Below are 14,138 nucleotides of genomic sequence, written 5' to 3' on the forward strand. Positions count from 1 at the left end.
GATGTGAAAGTGGAGATTGAAGATATGGATTTAACCACTGGAGTCATATGGATTACGTTTATGCTGCTTTTATCATCTTTTTGGACCTTTAGATTTTTGGCCACCATTTACTTGCATTGAAAGGACCTACAGAGCTGAGATATTGTTCTAAAAATCTTTGTGTTTTGCAGAAGAAAGTAAGTCATACACATCTGGGATGGCATGAGGGTGAGTAAATGATGAGAGAATTGTAATTTTTGGGTGAACATTCCCTGAAGTTGTCTTTCAAATTATGTACTATACACACTGCGCACTTACGGTAAAACGAAGCGATCAAACAAACACTTTCTTACCGACGCGATCTGGGAATTCATTAAAAATAAACGTCAGCCACTCTTTCTTAATGTTGGGATCCTTGCAAAGCAAATGCAAGAAATCTAGTTTCCCACAACCTGACACTGCACAACGTCTTGACATCTTCATGGCCATCGTGATGCCTCCTGTTGCTCCAAAAATAATCTCACCGCTCTACTCTAACCGCAAGACCTGTGGGCGGGCCTAAGCAGTGTCGACGATAAAGTAGGCGTTGATCTGTTTATGCAGAGGCTGGCCTGTGCTGATGTAATACCTCACTATGATGTATTAGTGAGGAGGAAGTAGAGAACAAGTCATTTTGGCACCTTGGTTTCAATAAAGCCTTTTTTTGGACTAACGAAGAAGTTTTCGGTTCTGAAATTTACAGTATGTTTTTATAGTGCTATGAACTCTTATATGTCAAGATATTATGGTAAGTTTGATTTTCTAATTCATGACCCCTTTAATAATTTTTTTTTCAGGCTAGCATTGCCTTAGCAATACATAGGGAAAGCTGCAACTGTTGGGTGGATAAAGTGTCCAACATCAGCGTCCAAGTTTTTCAGTGTAAACACACTCACATTGCTTATACTGTAAATGGTGTAGAATAGGGTCAAATGTGACCGACTGTCCATCTACCTCTTGATTTTCTCCTCTACTCTCTGTCTTTCTCTCTTTTCTGTCATTCTATCTCTCTCTCACAGGACAGTATTGACCTGGCTCACTGGCTTTATTATGTAATTAAGACAGCATTAGATTGATTGTCCCATCAAAAAAGCATGTTCAGAGATTTAATGAGCTTAACTACACAGCAGGGGCTGCTCATTATCTGAGTGTTTGTGTAAAGGGCACCTGTGACTGTGACTCAAGGCTTTATTTGCAGGATGCTGGGAATGCTTTATCAACATGAGCACACTGTTAAGCGCATTAAATCTTGAGGCCTGCTCTGCTGAGCTCCCTATAGTCATAGTCTGAACTTAATGAGTTTAATGGTTTGTATATTTTGGACCCACCTATATACACTGGCGGCCAAAAGTTTGGAATAATGTACAGATTTTGCTCTTATGGAAAGAAATTGGTACTTTTATTCACCAAAGTGGCATTCAACTGATCACAATTTATAGTCAGGACATTAATAATGTGAATTACAATTTGATTTTTTTTTTTTCAGAACTTCTTAAACTACTTCAACGAGTTCTCATCAAAAAATCCTCCACGTACGGCAATGACAGCTTTGCAGATCCTTGTTATTCTAGCTGTCAGTTTGTCCAGATACTCAGGTGATATTTCACCCCACGCTTCCTGTAGCACTTGCCATTGATGTGGCTGTCTTGTCGGGCACTTCTCATGCACCTTACAGTCTAGCTGATCCCACAAAATCTCAATGGGGTTAAGATCCATAACACTCTTTCCAATTATTTGTTGTCCAATGTCTGTGTTTCTTTGCCCACTCTAACCTTTTCTTTTTGTTTTTCTGTTTCAAAAGTGGCGTTTTCTTTGCAATTCTTCCCATAAGGCCTGCACCCCTGAGTCTTCTCTTTACTGTTGTACATGAAACTGGTATTGAGTGGGTAGAATTCAATGAAGCTGTCAGCTGAGTACATGTGAGGCATCTATTTCTCAAACTAGAGTCTCTGATGTTCTTATCCTCTTGTTTAGTTGTATATCTAGCCTTCCACATCTCTTTCTGTCCTTGTTAGAGACAGTTGTCCTTTGTCTTTGAAGACTGTAGTGTACACCTTTGTATGAAATCTTTAGTTTTTTGGCAATTTCAAACATTGTATAGCCTTCATTCCTCAAAACAATGATTGACTGATGAGTTTCTAGAGAAAGCTGTTTCTTTTTTGTTGTTGCCATTTTTGACCTAATATTGACCTTAAGACATGCCAGTCTATTGCACACTGTGGCAACTCAAAAACAAACACAAGGACAATGTTAAGCTTCATTTAACAAACCAAATAGCTTTCATCTGTGTTTGATATAATGGCAAGTGATTTTCTTGTACCAAATTAGCAATTTAGCATGATTACTCAAGGATAAGGTATTGGAGTGATGGTTGCTGGAATGGGGCCTGTCTAGATTTGATAAAAAATTACATTTTTCAAATAGTGATGGTGCTGTTTTTTACATCAGTAATGTCCTGACTATACTTTGTGATCAGTTGAATGCCACTTTGGTGAATTGAAGTACCAATTTCCTTCTGAAACAGCTAAATCTGTACATTGTTACAAACTTTTGGCCACCAGTGTATATCAGACCTTTTGGACAACACATTGATGAAAAGTTTGCTTCCTTTTCCTCTCTGTCTGTTTTCAAAGGAGTTTGTTTTCCTGGAAGCCCAAAGAGTCAAGTGCCACAGCTTCCCAGAGTGCTCCGGCATGGAAGCTGTTTGGGAAAATTCAAATGTGGGACGATCCTCCCAAAGACTCAAGAACCATCCAACAGGTAAGAAAGAAGACTTTAAAGCATTGTTTCTCAATCCTGTCCTGGAGTGTCACTAACACTACACATTTAGGATTCTCCCTTATTTGACATACACAGTGCAGATCAAGGAGCATACTAATGAGCTAATCAGTAGAATCAGGTGTGTTGGATAAAGGATACATCCAAAATGTGTAGTAATAGTGGTACACTGCTTTAAAGGAATAGTTCACAATAGAAATTAAAATTCTGTTTTCATTTTTGCACCCTAATGTAATTCCAAACCAGTATGATTTTTTCCCTTCTGTGGAACACAAAAGGAGATGTTAGCCTCTGCAGTCATTGTTTACTTTCAGTGCATATTTTTTTCATACAATAAAGTGAATGGTCACTGAGGCTAACATTCTCTTCCATAGTCTTCCTTTAAGAATATGTAAATCAAGAAACACTACCTCAGTTTCCATCTCTAGAAACACTGACAAAATTCATTACAAACCAAAAGCGAGTGAGAGACAGAGAAATAAAGAGCGATTGAGATTGCTGGAAACCGTGCGTCATTTTGTGTATCAGCCAGGAGAGACAAGTGTGTGTGGGGTAGGTGTGGGTTGCAGCTGTCTTTACTCTTCCCCTTCTGTAAAGGGGTGACTGAGCCTCTGTTGTTTTTAGCTCTCCATTTCTGGTTTGCTGCTCATTTTGAGATTCACTCCACGCACGCCACAGGTGTCCTTCTATACTCCTGTGAAAAAGACCACCAAAAAAAACACACACACACACACACACACACACACACACCGTGGCTTGTGTCTTACCTTAAAAATGCAAACAAAATGTAAAAACTGACCATGGTTTTTGGATTACTTCATTATGAAGATGGTCAAACCTCCTTTGGTTCAGGTCCTCCTCTCCTTAACGCAGTGTTCTAGGTTGAGTACAAGTTAAGCTCAGTCGACAGCCTTTTGCATAATGTTTTCCATAAAAATTATTTAGACGTCCCTCGTTTATTAAAAAAACAATCAAGCAAAAATCGCGGTTATAGTAAGGAACTTGCAATATACACTGTTGAGCCAAAACATTATGACCAATCACAGTTGAAGCGAATAACTTTGATCATCTTTGGTAGATTAGATGGTAAGGAAACAATCAGTTCTCGTAGTCAACGTGTTGAATGCTGGAGAAATGGGCAGGAGTAAAGACCTGAGCAACTTTGACAAGCACCAAATTGTTATGGCCAGACAACTGGGTCAGAGCATCTCTGAAATGGCAAGGCTTGTGGTGTGCTCACGGTCAGCAGTGGTGAGTACCTACCGACAGTGGTCCGAGGATGGACAATCTACAAACCAGCGACAGGGTGTTGGGCTCCAAAGGCTCATCGATGCGCGAGGGCAACAAAGGCTATCCCGTCTGGTCTGAACCGACAGAAGGTCTACTGTGGCACAAGTCAAAGAAACTTTTAATGATGTGGTTACAGGAGGAATGTGTCACAACACACAGTGCATCACATCCTGCTGTGTATGGGGCTGCGTAGCTACAGATCGGTCAGAATGCCCATGATGACCCCTGTCCACCATCAAAAGTGACTACAAAGGGCACGAGAGCGTTGGAACTGGACGTTGGAGCAGTGGTTTAAGGTCACCTGATCTGATGAGTCCCGTTTTCTTTTACATCACTTGGATGGCCGTGTACGTGTGCAACGTTTACCTGGGGAAGTGATGGCACTAGGATGCACTGTGGGAAGACAACAAGCTGGTGGAGGGAGTGTGATGCTCTGGGCAATGTTCTGATATTGCACCTTGCCACACAGCACACACGGTGTTGCCCTGGCCTCCAAGTTCCACAGATCACAATTCAACTGAGCATCTGTGAGATGTGCTGGACCAACAAGCACCATGGGTCCATTTCCACCCGGTGGCTTTCGGAAAACAATGCATGATGGACGCATGCATTTTGTCGAGGAAAGCAAGACAAGTGCCTCAAAAACACATGAATATACCAAGAAAAGAATAATAATATTTAATGCGTTGCAATGGCAACAGGATTTAAGATATCATGTAACCCTTCACAATTTTACATCAGCTGTATCTTGACATTATTCTAAACAATTTTAATTTGGGGTAAATGTAAGAGGATTATTTCAAAGCATGTTGTAAGTGCCACACTTCCTGCTGCCAGGTGGTGGTGCTATGACCGTGACCCACAATAGCTACATCCATCTGATCAGCCCCCATTACCAAACATACAGCTCAATTTTTAACTAAATTACACAATGCATGCAGAAGGTATGAGACACTTCTTGTTTCCCATTTTTTGTCATTAATTTATTGCCTTGCCATGGCAACACTGTTCAATATATTAAAAAGACTGTTCGCAATTTAGCATCTTCAATGTCTTGGCATAATGTTGCCTAAATTTGGTGCCAGTCACATGAATCCCCTAGGAGGAGTATTTAAAAGTTCAGAACTTGGAAAATCCAAAATTTCTGACTTACTATTGGGCGGAGCTAATAATTTTGAAAGTTGTCCGGCTTGGCTAGAACTATATATGCTAAATATACTAAATATACATTACTAAAAATATATTTTTATATGTTTTAATAATATATTTATATTATTAAAGCATATAAATATACAGCTAAATATACATCCAAATGCATTACTTAGGTAAGAGGTAAGATAAGATAAAAACAAATCAAGGGGGCCTGGCTAGCTCAGCAAGTAAAGACACTGACTACCACCCCTCGAGTCATGAGTGCTGAGTGACTCCAGCCAGGTCTCCTAAGCAATCAGTTGGCCCGGTTGCTAGGGAGGGTAGTGTCACATGGGGTAACCTCCTCATGGTCGCTATAATGTGGTTCTCCCTCTTGGTGGGGCACGTGGTGAGTTGTGCATGGATGCTGCGGAGAATAGCGTGAAGCCTCCACACGCGCTATGTCTCCATGATAATGTGTTCAACAAGCCACATGATAAGATGCGTGGATTGACGCTCTCAGATGCAAAGGCAACTGAGATTCATCCTCCGAGTCACTACGCCACCACAATGACTTATCATGCATTGGGAATTGGGCATTCCAAATTGGGGTGAAAAGGGGACAATATATAAAAATAAAAAAAAATCGGTTTGCCACAACCAGACATATGAATGTCCTCTGCAGCCTCCTGCTGGTTATATGTTGTAATTTCACTTAATTTTACTTAAGTTTTTTTTCTTATCAGGAGATGGCAGCAATCTGCCCCTAACACATGGCATAATCTCCATATATATACTTAAGTAATATATATGTTCATTGAAGTGAATAAAATTTTTTTTTACATAAGTAAATTTCTTATTTTATATGCAAATTAATAATAGGTAAAAAAAAAAAAAAAAGCACAAATTTAGAGTTTTTAAATAATTGAAGAAAGTGATATAATATTTGTGAGAGAGAAAAAAAATCCTCATTTCGGTACAATCACACTGTTAGTGTGTGGGGTCAAAATTGACCCCCAATACCTTTAAAGTAAAACACAAACAAAGAGAATACAAGGGTTAAGCAAGGCAAGTGCCAGAATATACAAAGAATTATATGTAATGTGTTGCCATGGCAACACTATTTAACATATCTGGAATCCCTTCAAAAATTTTAATCAGCGGTGTTCTGACATTAAACAATTTTGAAGCGATTTGGGTAAATGTAAAAGGATTATTTCAGAGTCTGTTGTAAGTGCCACACTTCCTGCTTATTCAAAAGTGCAGGGCCTGCAATTTTCAAAAAATGCACAGTCAATCCAAAATGGCTTCCTGTTGGGTGGAGCTAATGACTGTAATTTTGAAAGTTGTCCAGATTGATGAGAACAATATATGTAGCATGTAGTTTGATGACCGTTGAAGAAACTGGCCCCACCACTTTTGTCAAATGGTGGCGCTACAGAGCTCCCCAGACACGCCCCAATGTGTTATCTTTTGCTCAGGCCTAATGGCCGACAACTCTGATGTGTGTGCAAAATATTGTGAAAATTCAAGCATGCCAAGTACCTCAAAAACATGTGAATATACATAAATAGGAATGATGACATTTAATGCATTGCCATGGCAACAGTATTTAAGATAGCAAGAATCCCTTCAGAATTTTAAATCTGCACTGTCTTGACATTATTCAAATTTTTTTTGGAAGCAATTCAGTTAAACATAAGAGGGATATTTCAAAGTCTGTTAAAAGTGCTACACTTCCGCCAGTTGGTGGCGTTACGACCATGACCCACAATAGCCACATCAATGTGATCAGCCCGCAAGGCCAAACATTTGGCTTAATTTTGATGTAAATCACACAATGCACGCAGAAGATATGAGACTTCCTTTTTCCCTTTTTTTGGGGGGGGGGCGTTATTTTATCGCGTCGCCATCGCAACACCATTCGATATATCAAAAATCCATTTGCAATTTAGCATCGTCAATGTCTTGCCATGATATCAGCCACATTTGGTACCTGTAACATGAAATTCCTGGGTAGAGTATTTCAAATTCCAGAGCATGCATTTTTCAAACAATCTAAAACGGCAGACTTCCTGTTGGGCATAGCTTATGACTGTCATCACGAAAGTTGTCCCGCTTGATGAGATCTATATGTGTTCAAAGTTTGGTGATGGTAGCTCAAAAGGCATGTGCTACAGAGCCCCCCGTACATGCTCATTTTCAAGGTGGCGCTACAGAGCCTGTTTCATTGTGAAACATCGAACTTTGTCAGGACGCCACGGACACGCCGTTCAAAGAAAACTCAATCTTCGCAATTTGCATCGCCAAGGCCTTTATATTAGACTAACCGTATATGATGTTGATCTGATTTAATCTCTAGGAGGAGTTCGTTAATGTACGAGGCCTGGAAATGGCAAAAACTGAGCAAAAATTGACGAGAAAAATCACAGTGGCTGACTTCCTGTTGGGATTAGGATATGGTTCTATGAGACTTTTTTGTACATGTTGACATGTTACATATGCTTACCGATTTTCTTACGTGTAGGTGAAACGTGGCATGAGGGCTGCTTCATTGAAAATTTGTAGGTGGCGCTATCGAGCCATTTTGCCACAATTAATTCTAAAACCAGTATCAGATGTAATTTTTCCCCACTTTTGAGATGTGTGCAAAGTTTCATGAGTTTTCGAGCATGTTTTGGCCTCAAAAATGTGACTCGTTTCATATCGAATATTGTCAGGCTGCCACGGACACGCCCTTCAACGAAAACTCAAAAGCTTCACAATTTAACATCACCAAGGCCTTTAGATTAAGACTGACTAAATATAATGTTGATCTGTTTAAATCTCTGGGAGGAATTTGTTAAAGTACAAGACCTGGAATTGGCTGTTGCCAGTAGGTGGCGCTATGACTATAACTGAATATTGGCACGTAGATGTATTCAGGCTGGGACTATTATCAAACATGTGAAGTTTGGGGCAGATTGGACATTGTATGTATGAGTTATAACAACTTACTGTTTCATGGCGAAACATCAAACTTTGTCAGACCATCACGGCCACGCCATGCAGTGAAAACTCAAAAGCTTTGCAATTTAGCATCACCAAGGCCTTTAGATTAGAATAAACAAATGTGAAGTAGATCTGATGAAATCTCTAGGAGGAGTTTGTTAAAGTACGAGGCCTGGAAATGGCAAAAACTGAGCAAAAACTGAAGAGAAAAATCAAAATGGCTGACTTCCTGTTGAGTTTAGGGCATAAGTCCAAGGGACTTTTTTGGTAGGTATTGGCATGTTACATATGTGTACCGATTTTCATATGTGTAGGTGAAATGTAGCGTTAAGCGCACTTCGTTGAAAGTTTGTAGGTGACGCTATCGAGCCATTTTGCCACACCTAATTCTGAAACCCATATCAGATGTACATTTTCGCCACTTCTGATGCGTGTACAAAGTTTCATGAGTTTTCGAGTATGTTTAGGCCCTCAAAAATGTGATTCATTTGGGAAAAACACAAATAATAATAATAAACGCCTAAAAGAACTATAGGGTCCTCACACCATCGGTGCTCGGGTCCTAATAATAATAATAATAATCCTTAGAAGAACAATAGGGCCTCCACACTTTCAGTGCTTAGGCCCTAATAAAAGTATATGACATGAGACACTTATATGGTAGAATGAGAATGTTCCACATGAGAAAATGAAATACCTTTCCACAATGTGAAACTATTAATTCTTGATGAATTTGGTGAAATCAGACCCTAATACACACCTCTGTCTCTTGTCTGGAGTTTATGGTCGTGTGAGAGCCTGCATGTTTAAACAGGCCTAAAGCTTCAGCTTCGTTTTAAAGAGTGCCTGTTAAATTCAATTGAGGGTTGAAATGTCTTGTTAAATCACACCTTTGTGCTAACAGTGTTGTACTCTCAATCGCAGTATCATCATTTCCTCCACATCATTCTTTCTCTGATTGAACAAATGTTGGAGTCACAGCTGGTCAGCTGTTGCCTACTTGTGCTTGAGGCACACAACCAGTCTCATAAATGCCTAAACGCACATGCTTTGGTAATAATAGGGGCCTAACATTTGGGCCTTTGCCTTTAGGCCTAAACTTTTGTACTGTTAGCATGTGGGGATCTAAAGCTGGAATTCTTCTAGTCACATTTCCTCCAGATTCACGTGGTGTGAAATTGCAGACGTGGATCTGTTGTAATCTCTTAATAGTTGCTCATCTTTCCTTAGTTTTCTTTTTCTTTTTTCTTTTTTATAAAGGAGTATGAGTCCAGGGCAGGGCCAGCCTCAGGACCACCCTCTCAACCTCAGCCAATGAGACGGAAGAATCTGGAATTTGAGCCTTTGTCCACCACTGCTCTCATTTTGGAAGACAGACCTGCGTAAGTCTGACAAGTAAACTACAGCTCCCGTAATGCACGGCTTCTTCAAATACATGCTTCTATTGAATCAGATATTTACGCTTTCACTGTGAACTGCTGGCAAAACTTAAGCTATCACAACAAATGAGTGCATATAAACCTTTTTTGTTTTTTTTTGTTTTACAGGAAAGGAAAGGGGCAATTGTAGCCTTTATGATATGTTACAGAACAGTATTTGTTGTGTGTCTGTCTATGGTTTTGCATGGGTTAATCATTAAAAATGTGCTTTGTATCACACTTCTATAGGTACAGATTTATTATTTATGGAGTAATAGTTAGTGTGAAGCATGTTTATTATGTTACTCAACCTCTTGGGTTGGCCACAACCAGTCAGATTTCATGCTACGTTCATGCCTGAATGAGATTGCTTTGCATTTTTTCCGGTAAATAAAATTTTAGGAGGTATATACTTTGCTCATAAACCATGTCTCTTTTGGTCTTTAAGTCAGTCTTTGAAAGATTCCATAGCTCCAATATACTCAGAGCACATTTCAGATTTGTGATTTATTTTTATTTTTTATTTTAATTTTTTGTCGTGTTTGACGAAACAGTCATTCATTTTAAAGCTTTTAACGGTGCATTCAGTAACTTTTGTCTTTGTCATCTTGGACTTACACTGACACTTAGCGACTTGGATGCAGCATCATTTAAAATCAATGGTTTTGTAGAAATTTTGTATAAACAGTCAGCAATGAGTGAAAGTGTCAAATAACAGGACGGTTACTGAGATTAAGCAAGTAGTATTCGGCTGGTCATGTGATTCTAACATGGCAGCCCCCATGTGCGGACCCTCTCCATGTAGAATAAAACAGCTTTTATAAGGTTACTGATATGACTGGAGTCTTCATTTTAATGTGAGTGGACATGATTTCCTACATATATTGCAAAATTACAATTCATGTCTTTAGGAGTTAAACTTTGTATTTCAATGAGGAAAAAATTACTTTAGAGTGCAACTTTAAAATAGTTGTTGATATATCCCATGATTCTTTTAGGAACATAATATGGAAAAGACTTACAGATTTGGCCTAAATTTAAAACGAAAACAAATATGAAATACTGTGTTGTACCAATAGTTGTACCAATGAAAACTTGGACATGTCCTTTCTAAAATCTTGGAAGCGTAGTATTATATTTTCAGTTTTGCTCATTTGTAACGGATGGACAGTTTCTTCCATCAGCTTTCTGTGTAAAGCAGGGATTTTTTTAAAACATCTCCTGTTTTTGACATCATGCATCCAGAATTTTTTGATCTGGTTAAAGGGGCGGTTCACCCAAAAATTTAAATTCTTGAATCATTTACTCATCCTCATGTTGTTCCAAACCTGTATAACTTCCGAAGATCACCAGTTACATTCATTATGTCATTTTTCTAATTAAAGTGAATGGTGACTGATGCTGTCAGTCCCTAACATTTTGCCTGATGTTTCCTTTAGTGTTCCAAGGAAGAAAGTAAGTTCTACAACTTTGAAACAATATGAGGGTATTAAATTATGACAGTTTTTATTTTTGGGAACTATCCCTTAAACTCCAGTTGGCAATTGATTTACAGCTTATGTGTTACATTTACAGATGTGAATGTTTGCTATTTGTGGAATTAAAGGTCATAAAGGTCATTTGTGAATATTTTTGTGTTTTAAAGATATAATTTGAGATTTCGTTTTTTTGGCTGGAGGTTTTTAATGTTTATGCAATTTCAAAGACTTCTTTGTGTTGTTTTAGGAACTTGCCAGCTAAATCAGAAGAGGAATCTCAGAGACACAGGCAGGAATACAGTGAGATGGTCGCAGGGGCCAAGAGAAGGGGTGAGTAACAACGTGTCCTTGTGCATGCACTCATGGTGTATGTGTTTGCAATGGTAATGATGTTTGATGCTTGATCTGTTGGTCATGCGCACCTGTACTTTAACTTTGCACGCACACACACAGTTGCTCCTCTGACAAATTGTTGTTGCATTACAGCTTTTACATGTCCACATGAATAATTTCTCTTCTTTCACCTAGAGTTGAAAGAGGCACAGAAGAAAAAACGACAAATGAAGGAGAGGTACCGACAGGAAGAGAACATTGCCAACGCCATGGTGATCTGGAACACGGAGGTCCTGCCTAACTGGGAAAGCATGTTAGTGTCCCATACATCCACCTTTTTGAATATTTACTTGGAAGTTATTGGCATACAAAATAGAGTATAATTAATTATACTTTCATTTTATCCCATTTTGGGCTAAATTACTAATAGTTTAACTTTGCATGTCATTAGTAACCCAGGATCTGAAATATTGTAATGCGTTCTGTGTCATGATGCAGGCATAACACCCGACGTGTGCGTGAACTCTGGTGGCAGGGTGTCCCACCCAGCGTTCGTGGTAAAGTCTGGAGTCTCGCTGTAGGCAATGAGCTCAACATTACCCCAGGTAATTATGGCAACTGTGCCACTCTTTAAAGTTGAACGGTCTTACAAGTCTGATGACCTTTTGACACCCTGGGTCTTCATAATATCTGTCTGGCAGCAGCAGTGGCAGGACTTCCACAAACACAGGTTGTGTCCAGATATATTGTGCTCACAAGGAAGCAGCTGTTGTTTATGTCACAGTAATTGTGCTTTTGTGTGCTTTAGAACTGTATGAGATCTTCCTGTCCAGAGCCAAAGAGAAATGGCGGAGCTTCAGTGAGACAAGTTCAGTAAACGAAAATGAAGGTTTGTTTTTGTTCACATACTGAGAGCCATATTTCTCTTTTTTTTTAACCTGTCTGTAAATATAGTTGCATCAAATAATAGCTTAAAGTAAATGTGAAAACCCGTTCGCAACCTATTTGACTTTTAGTGTGACATATTTCTGAGTGAAACAGGATATTCAAAAATGCAGGGCTTGATTTACCCATTGGGAATTGATTGAATTGTAAAAAAGTGGGCGTTCCATACCAGAAAGGAGTCTGAATTTAGAGTTTGCAAAAAACAATGTCACAATAGCGTTTTGACTGTTGGTTAAAATTATCCAATTGTTTCAGTTGTTAAAAAGAAGAATAGCTAGTTATTACTTTTTGATGATAGATTGTGAAGACAAAACATTTATTTGGAATAACAGGCACCGATGAATTGTTCACAATAAGACTAGAAACATACATTCAAAGTAAATAGGCTAGTTGTGATTTCATATTGAAATCTCATCCATGAAAGTCAGAAGGGGGTGAATAATTGTTTGTTTGCACTGTGTTGATGCTGTCTAAATCATGGTTTCCATTAACAACTTCCTTAATTACGTCACAAGAAATGAACATCCACACAAACAATGACTTGTCTTATCTACTCTGACTGATGACTTCATCTGGTTTTAATTGACTAGACTGTGGTGTGTCGCTGGCGGACAGAGAGTCTAGTCTGGATTTAATCAAGCTGGATATCTCCAGAACTTTCCCCTCTCTCTACATATTCCAGAAGGTGAGAACAGATGTCTTGGCATTGCAGTTCATGTCGTTGCTGTTGTTGGTTTGTCTTTTTTTGTTTTTTTCATCATGACTTATTTGTGCCTCTCTCTCTTAATAGGGTGGACCATATCATGATATATTACACAGTGTGTTGGGGGCATACACCTGTTATAGACCTGATGTAGGCTATGTAAGTATCATGCTGGTTGCTATGATAGAATAGGTGTTTGTGTCATAGTGAAAGCTTAGGACGGTTCTTGGTACACTTAGTAGGTCATGCAGTTCACATAAGCATAGTCACATGTTTTGTCCAAGGCAAAGACCTGCTGCATATACAAATGGCTCTTTTGAAAATTGAGTTTGTAGTGTGTGTGCGTGTCTGTCTTTTGACAAATTTGTTTTGTGCTTTAGCATGGGTTTGATGTGTGTTTTTGGATTGGGGGTGTCCTTCATCGAGAGTTTGACATGGTAATAAACAGATATACACCGATCAGCGCACAACATTAAAACCACCTGCCTAATATCATGTAGCTCCCCCTTGTGCCGCCAAAACAGTTCTGACCCATTGAGGCATGGACTCCACAAGACCTCTGAAGGCGTCCTGTGGTATCTGGCACCAAGACATTAGCAGCAGATCCTTTATGTCCTATAAGTTGCGAGGTGGGGCCTCTGTGGATCTGACTTGTTGGTCCAGCACATCCCATAGATGCTCAATCGGATTGAGATCTGGGGAATTTGGAGGCCAAGTGAACACCTTGAACTCTTTGTCATGTTCCTCAAACCATCCCAGAACAATTTTTGCAGTGTGGCAGGGCACATGATCCTGCTGAAAGAGGCCACTGCCATCAGGGAATACCATTGTCATGAAGGAGAGTTGTCTGCAACAATCTTTAGGTAGGTGGTACGTGTCAAAGTAACATCCACATGAATGCCAGGACCCAAAGTTTCCCAGCAGAACATTGCCCAGAGCATCACACTGCCTCCGCCTGCCTGCCGCCTTCCCATAGTTCATCCTGCTGCCATCTCTTCCCCAGATAAACGACGCACACGCACTCGGCTGTCCAAATAATCTGAAAGAAAATGT

General features: G+C 39.4%; 1 protein-coding gene across 1 annotated transcript in view; it reads left to right on the forward strand.

The window, feature by feature from the left end:
• The window catches only part of LOC127455549 (TBC1 domain family member 12-like), a 38,741-nt gene that overhangs the window by 9,643 nt on the left and 14,960 nt on the right, over window positions 1-14,138 (forward strand). The window contains exons 2-9 of the mRNA XM_051723540.1: window positions 2,652-2,778; window positions 9,469-9,590; window positions 11,352-11,434; window positions 11,633-11,750; window positions 11,936-12,042; window positions 12,246-12,326; window positions 12,973-13,067; window positions 13,173-13,244. Coding sequence (XP_051579500.1) covers window positions 2,652-2,778; window positions 9,469-9,590; window positions 11,352-11,434; window positions 11,633-11,750; window positions 11,936-12,042; window positions 12,246-12,326; window positions 12,973-13,067; window positions 13,173-13,244 — 805 coding nt within the window. The remainder of the gene's footprint in view (window positions 1-2,651; window positions 2,779-9,468; window positions 9,591-11,351; window positions 11,435-11,632; window positions 11,751-11,935; window positions 12,043-12,245; window positions 12,327-12,972; window positions 13,068-13,172; window positions 13,245-14,138) is intronic.

This window comes from Myxocyprinus asiaticus, chromosome 17, assembly GCF_019703515.2.
Source record: "Myxocyprinus asiaticus isolate MX2 ecotype Aquarium Trade chromosome 17, UBuf_Myxa_2, whole genome shotgun sequence".
Lineage (NCBI taxonomy): Eukaryota > Metazoa > Chordata > Actinopteri > Cypriniformes > Catostomidae > Myxocyprinus > Myxocyprinus asiaticus.